Source organism: Selaginella moellendorffii, unplaced genomic scaffold, assembly GCF_000143415.4.
Source record: "Selaginella moellendorffii unplaced genomic scaffold, v1.0 SELMOscaffold_252, whole genome shotgun sequence".
In the NCBI taxonomy this organism is placed as follows: domain Eukaryota; kingdom Viridiplantae; phylum Streptophyta; class Lycopodiopsida; order Selaginellales; family Selaginellaceae; genus Selaginella; species Selaginella moellendorffii.
This window is the reverse complement of record NW_003314510.1, coordinates 6,832-12,849: the sequence shown is the minus strand read 5'-3', so window position 1 is coordinate 12,849 and position 6,018 is coordinate 6,832. Positions and strand designations below refer to the sequence as shown.

General features: G+C 43.1%; 1 protein-coding gene across 1 annotated transcript in view; it reads right to left on the bottom strand.

The window, feature by feature from the left end:
• Nucleotides 1–1,187: 1,187 nt before the first annotated feature.
• LOC9648510 (tetratricopeptide repeat protein SKI3) overlaps nucleotides 1,188–6,018 on the bottom strand; it is a 6,182-nt gene continuing 1,351 nt past the window's right edge. The window contains exons 6-27 of the mRNA XM_024667928.1: nucleotides 5,936–5,992; nucleotides 5,669–5,878; nucleotides 5,422–5,622; nucleotides 5,244–5,366; nucleotides 5,110–5,193; nucleotides 5,008–5,058; nucleotides 4,869–4,961; nucleotides 4,677–4,817; nucleotides 4,545–4,625; nucleotides 4,261–4,493; nucleotides 4,044–4,215; nucleotides 3,868–3,992; nucleotides 3,735–3,801; nucleotides 3,615–3,680; nucleotides 3,355–3,561; nucleotides 3,251–3,302; nucleotides 2,815–3,194; nucleotides 2,700–2,761; nucleotides 2,441–2,638; nucleotides 1,741–2,390; nucleotides 1,453–1,683; nucleotides 1,188–1,396 (exon numbers count right to left, since the gene is read on the bottom strand). Of these exons, the coding sequence (XP_024523696.1) occupies nucleotides 1,215–1,396; nucleotides 1,453–1,683; nucleotides 1,741–2,390; nucleotides 2,441–2,638; nucleotides 2,700–2,761; nucleotides 2,815–3,194; nucleotides 3,251–3,302; nucleotides 3,355–3,561; nucleotides 3,615–3,680; nucleotides 3,735–3,801; nucleotides 3,868–3,992; nucleotides 4,044–4,215; nucleotides 4,261–4,493; nucleotides 4,545–4,625; nucleotides 4,677–4,817; nucleotides 4,869–4,961; nucleotides 5,008–5,058; nucleotides 5,110–5,193; nucleotides 5,244–5,366; nucleotides 5,422–5,622; nucleotides 5,669–5,878; nucleotides 5,936–5,992 (3,666 nt within the window). The 3' untranslated portion in view covers nucleotides 1,188–1,214. The remainder of the gene's footprint in view (nucleotides 1,397–1,452; nucleotides 1,684–1,740; nucleotides 2,391–2,440; nucleotides 2,639–2,699; nucleotides 2,762–2,814; nucleotides 3,195–3,250; nucleotides 3,303–3,354; nucleotides 3,562–3,614; nucleotides 3,681–3,734; nucleotides 3,802–3,867; nucleotides 3,993–4,043; nucleotides 4,216–4,260; nucleotides 4,494–4,544; nucleotides 4,626–4,676; nucleotides 4,818–4,868; nucleotides 4,962–5,007; nucleotides 5,059–5,109; nucleotides 5,194–5,243; nucleotides 5,367–5,421; nucleotides 5,623–5,668; nucleotides 5,879–5,935; nucleotides 5,993–6,018) is intronic.

The window sequence follows — 6,018 nt, the reverse complement described above, 5'->3', positions numbered from 1 at the left end:
GAAATATGAATATATTTAGAAAAATACCTGATAAAGAAAAAAGTAAAAATCAATTTTCTATTGTTAAAACTATATTATATATAAATGATATTTTTATTTCATCTTTCAGATCACAATAGATATGCTAATATTCAAACCCTTCTCAAAAGATTAAAATCGGTCTATGGTGCACCAAGATCTCATGAATTAATTTCCTTTTGCCTGTACGGGTTTAATACCCACTGTAAGATATTAATTAATTTTACGTTTTACTTAGAATATAAAATAATATTTTTTAGGAACATTAATATATTACTACCCAGAAAAATTATTATTTGTAAATATATATGTTGCATTACAATGCCCCACAAAACAATCACTAAAATAATTATATAACTCAAGCCAAGGAAGAAAGGTCTATACTATTACTTTGCAACACATCCAAGCACAATAAACCATTATAATATTAAAAATCTACACACATGATTAAGAACATGAGAAATTGATGGAACCACAACTACAACATGATCCACTTGTTAAAAACCACTATGCTCAACACCCTAAACACCCAAAGAAAGTCTTTGTACTCACCTTTACACTCTAATCAATTATGTTCACCTTTACACAAATTTATGTACAATTACTATATAGATTAGTGTGCCATGCAAGAAATGAGAAGCATTTATAAAAGCAGAGGGCTTACTGCAATCTAAATACAATGAATGAAATATGTGCAAAAAAGAGATGGTCACAATCAAGAGATTATAAAGTTGTGCTTAATGACACAAGAATGAAACTTGCTATGATGTTATGTTATTTGAAATGATATAGCATTAAATCTTTGTGGTAATATTTGTTGCTACAGATGTAATATTTGATAATTTAAGTCAGATTATCTTTATTATAATATGTTTATATATATATATATATATATATATATATATATATATATATATATATATATATATGTATGTATATGTATATGTATGTATGTATGTATATACTATAAAATAAATTTTAAGCTAAATCACACTATTTTTCAATAAAATAATGTAGGTATGACTAATTATCTATCACTGGAGCCAACCCTAAACCACCTTAAAGCGTTTCAGCCTTAAATCCTGTCATAAGCCATACCAAAATAGCAGGATGCTAAGATCGGTAATTGAAGCCAGAAGTAGCTGTGAAGTACAGAACAACACTGCATAGGGTGGAAAATCACTCGTAGAAAAGAACTATTTTATCTGCTTTAATAATGTCCAGTACTTTGGACATGTCGGGTTCAAATGCACAGCCGCCTGTAGCCATGACCACCAAGTTCTATCGTCCTCGGGGCATCTCTCGCCTTGCTCGCCCCCTACTTGCTGCTTGGATAGTAAAGCCATGAGGAAAAACATCTCTGCTGGTACTGGATGTTCTGTAAGAAACGACGAAATCAACGAAAGCAACAATGACACACTTGTGTAGTAGTACCTGTCGTAGGCCATGCCAGGAATGCTGCTCGCAGGTGCTTGGCCCATTTTTTTACCACACCTGCCCGATTCGATCCATCTTTGCTGCCGCTTGACTCGGCTTGAGCTAGAAGAGCGTATGCCGTCGGAAGCTCTCTACCCTTGTCTCGCACCGCTTTCCCAAGGCTTGAAACAGCCTTAGATGCATAGCTGGCTCCCTTCCCCGACTTTGCCAGCTCCAAAGATACCGCACCTTTACAAAGTAGCGCGGGTCAGTTCAATCGATCAAAACTTGTGCCTGTTAACGTACCATGGAAGAGACACAGCACTGGATTGTTTGGCCACCATAGCAATGCATTGGCTGCAGCATCCTCTGATAGCTCTGGCTCAGCCCTTTGATAATAGAGGCGCGCTAGCATCACTTCAAGAAGTGCTAACCATCCCTGCTTGGACTGCTGCAGCGAATGCCTGAGCCTGAATAACACACTATCGTCCTCTTTGATCACTCCACAGCATAGCTGCAACTCCAGCAATGACAAGTGCCAAAGAGCATTGTCTCGTTTTACATCTGTTTGCTGCTGCCACCCTGCCACTGCTCCTTTTACGAAATGAGACAAGTCGTTGAGTAGACGATAGCAGCGAGCGAGCTGGAGGTACGCAGGAGCCGCATTGAGATCTGAGAACCCCTTGATGGCGTTGAGAGATGCCACGGCTCGGTCAAGAGCGCAAGTGTAGTTGCCGAGCCTCAGCTCACTCTCCGACACACAAAGCTCTATCTGCATTCGCATGTAGGCAGCCTGACGATCAGAGGAAGAAGGGAGATGGTACAGAGTAGTTGTCGATATTCGTAGTATAGTATGGCAGAGATGACGAGGAAAGCCTTGTCTTCGCGCACCACCAAGCAAAACCAGTATCAAGCAATATCGTGCCTTCATGTTCCAGGGCTCGCGGTGAACCACCCTGCAAAGACAGCAAGTGTCAAATGTGAAACGACGGGATAAAACCTTCACCTCTGCAGCTGAAGGAGTATTTCCGTGCCATATTGACCGCACGCAACCGTAGCATCAACAAGAACCAACGAACTCAACTTCTGCGTCAGCCTGTCATCTGAAATCAGAGAGCTCATGCTGCACAATCGTTCCACCAGGTTTGAAGTTGAACCATGATCATGAGAACCATGAGAAAGAATAATCTCTCCCAGCTTTGCTCTGCAAAGGAAGAGATGTTATTATAAGCGGCATCATTTTAGGAGGAAATGGAAATTTCTACCTCAAGCTGCCACTCGTGGGGTAACAATGCAGTGCTCTTTTCATGTCCGGAATTACCTCAGCCTGATAGCAAATCAACAGCTTCGCACATTAGAATGATAGAACGAAAAGCTCACCTGGTTCATTGATGCAATTAGCACGTACGCATCTGCTGCGTACTTTGAAGTGAATAGATAACGGCATCGACTAATGGCTGCAGAAATCCGATCTGTTCTACAGGTAGAGAGTGCTAGCGAAAGAGCCGTCAAGCAAAGTTCTTCGTCCGAAAAGAGTATGTCAGGAGCACTCCATAGAACGTCAAATCCAGGCACAGGTCCTTGGTTGAAGTATGTTAATTTGGAGAGAAGCACGAGCATAGCAGCGAACTGTGCTCTGCTGTCATGTGGTGTTCTTGTGGTTAGTGCCTTCTTTATGAGTACCTCCGCCTGAACTCCTTGACCCGAGTCCCTTAATGCGACAGCATAGCTTCGGATATCATCCAAGTCATGTAACGAACCTACACAACAAACAACAAATCTTGCAAGCTCGAACAAATATGTAAGGCTTTCTTACTGGAATCACGAAGCTTGTTATACTCCAGAACTGCATCCTCTGCATTTCCAGCCTGGACCCCCTGACAACAATCAGTATAGAAAGAGGAAGGAAAAGCTTCTGACCTTGCATAAAGTTCGAGCAAGATTCGCCGTAATAAGAGTCTGAAGCTCACTAGATAGTAATGCTTTTGTAGCTGCAGAACGGGAATTCCTATACGCTACAACAGCTGGCATGTAATCCTTTCTGGACTCACATGACAGCCCTCGCAGATTATGTGCTGCTGCTTGTAATGGCTGTCTTTGAGATGCATGTTGCAGAGCCAAATTCACCTGGAACAACCACAACATTACGAATTGACTCTACAGAGGATAAAAACACTGACCTGAGGTAGGCCAAGATTCTGCGTCTGCGCCGCTAGTTGGCCAACCCCGAGATGTACGTTAGGTGCCTGACATGAATTTATGAGATACAAAAAGAGACGAAGGAACAAGTTCATGCTTACACATGAGAGTTGCACAGCACAGGAACAGCTTGCGAACGCTTCTAAAGCCTGATCCTTCGAGGTAGTTCTACAAAAGGATGAAATGCGTGAGTAAGTAAGAAGATAACTTGAGAAAAGAATTAAAAAGAAAAACCTCTGGCTTAAATTATAATGGATGAGTGCCATTCCGGCCCATGGCAATGATAAAGTTGGATCTGCACTTCGAGCTCTATCGAATGATTGTTGCGCCAGGACTTGCTCACCCAAACTCAAATAGAGCTGCAAAGGCAAAGATAAATACACACAGCTTCGAGGGGACAGAACACGTACTTGGCCTAGATAAGCCCATGCAATTGCATGGTTTGCATCAAGTCGGAGAGCCTGAATAAGAGCATGCTGCCGGAGTCCTTTGTGTTGAGTGACGAGAGCTAGAGACACCCACATATCCGCGTTCGATCCATCGTGTTGCAAACCACAGCAGACAATAATTTCCGTTTCGAACCTGGCAGAATACGAGTCAGAGAAATGATAGAGAAAGTGGTGTTACCATCTTGTTTGTGAGGGTCTGGAAGGTTTCTTTAAATTCAACGTATACTCCATTGCGGTTGCAAGATCACGATACAGACTCCCTTCGCTTGGTAGCAAATGGATTGCACGTCGATACGCATGCACAGCGTTATTCGCAGCATCTACTCGTTCACTGTACCACGAGTCAACAGCCTCTTGCCAAGATCTCTGCGGATCTGCTGATTCAAAAGGCAACGACTGCGCGTACATCAACTGCAACAGGAAAAATAAGACAATAGAAGCACTACCAATGCGAATATTTACGCTTGCATCGCCAAGGTGCTTCCATATGGCAACCAAATGCCCATACATCGACCTGCTTCCAATGGCTAAATCAATTGCCTCCTGAGAGCCTTGAGTTAAAAAACTTTTGGCCTACTAGAGAAAACAGCTTACCTTCAAGATTGTAGCACACCACCAAAACGCACCCTGAGTAAAGCACTCCCGAGCTTGACCAAGTAAGGAAGATACGAGGCCATGAATAGCAATGAGCTCACCAGGAGAGATACGCAAGGCTTCACGATACGCTCGGGTGGCCTGTAAATAGTAGCTTTGTAAGAAAACGTGACCCGTAGAAGAACAAAACACCTTAGAAAATGCGGACAAGGCAAGGTCGATAGCTCCCATTTCAAGAGCAGCGAACAGGCTACTGTTGTCAAGGTCAAATGCACGACCAAAAGCCTAAGGATAGAACGTCAGCTCAGACGATAAAACAGAAATCGAGAACCTTCGACGCGGCAGTAAGCATGCCTAGCTTTTTATAAGACAGTGCTAGAGCCTGAACAAAACACAAGGATGTCACAGCTTAACCGACGGTTACATGGCTTACCTCCCAAAGGCGGGAATCAGTCGGATATCCGCGAAGACCATATTGCGTGCTCGATATTGCCTCTGACCACTTCCGTTCCGCTACCTGCGCGAAGTTTGAGCTGATGGCCAGAAGCACTATAAGGAGGCTCGCACCTGAATAAATCCAAGACGCCGCCATGCCCAAAATGCACGAGGTGATTTTTTTGAAGCCTCTTCACAAATGTTCTTTTCCATTGAAAACTGCCCCCCATGATCAAGGATGTCACAAAGCATTTCCTGAACAAGCTTATAAATGACGTCAGCATGGACAAAAGGACAGGCGATTGCTTACTCCCGTCGCTTCATTTTCGGCGTCCAAAGCCACAGCCTTTTGGTAGCAGCGAACTGCCCTTCGAAGATCTTTTGCAAGCTCTCTGTAGTAGTGGCCCAAGTAGATGAACGTATCAGCTCGACTGGGGTCAAGTTTTGCAGATTCAACAAATTCGTGTGCTGCTTTCTCCTTCATGTCTTCGGTTTCCCAATAAACGCGTCCCTGAAACGTCCATCTTTGTCATGGTAATACAGCACATTATGCATACCAAACGGTAGTGGTAAATAGCAGATTCCTGGCATGCAGAAACAGCATTCTCCAAGTCTGCCTTTGCTTGGTTGAAGGAACTGGTTTCGAAAGCGAGCCAACCTCTCTCAGAAAGTGCCCAGTGATCTTTAGGATCCTGTCGCAGAATTTGATCAAGCCTGGACTTTGCGACATCCCTTTCCTTCATAGCAAGTGAGAGCTTTACCAATCCCTGGGACGTACAGATGATTTAAGTACATAAACCTTTTAGAAAAGTAAACGAGTTAACCTGGAAAGCCTCACCAATGATAATTCTGCTTCGTTGTTCCGGCAGGGACTTGGCCTCCTGGATGGATTGCAATTTAGAAAAAG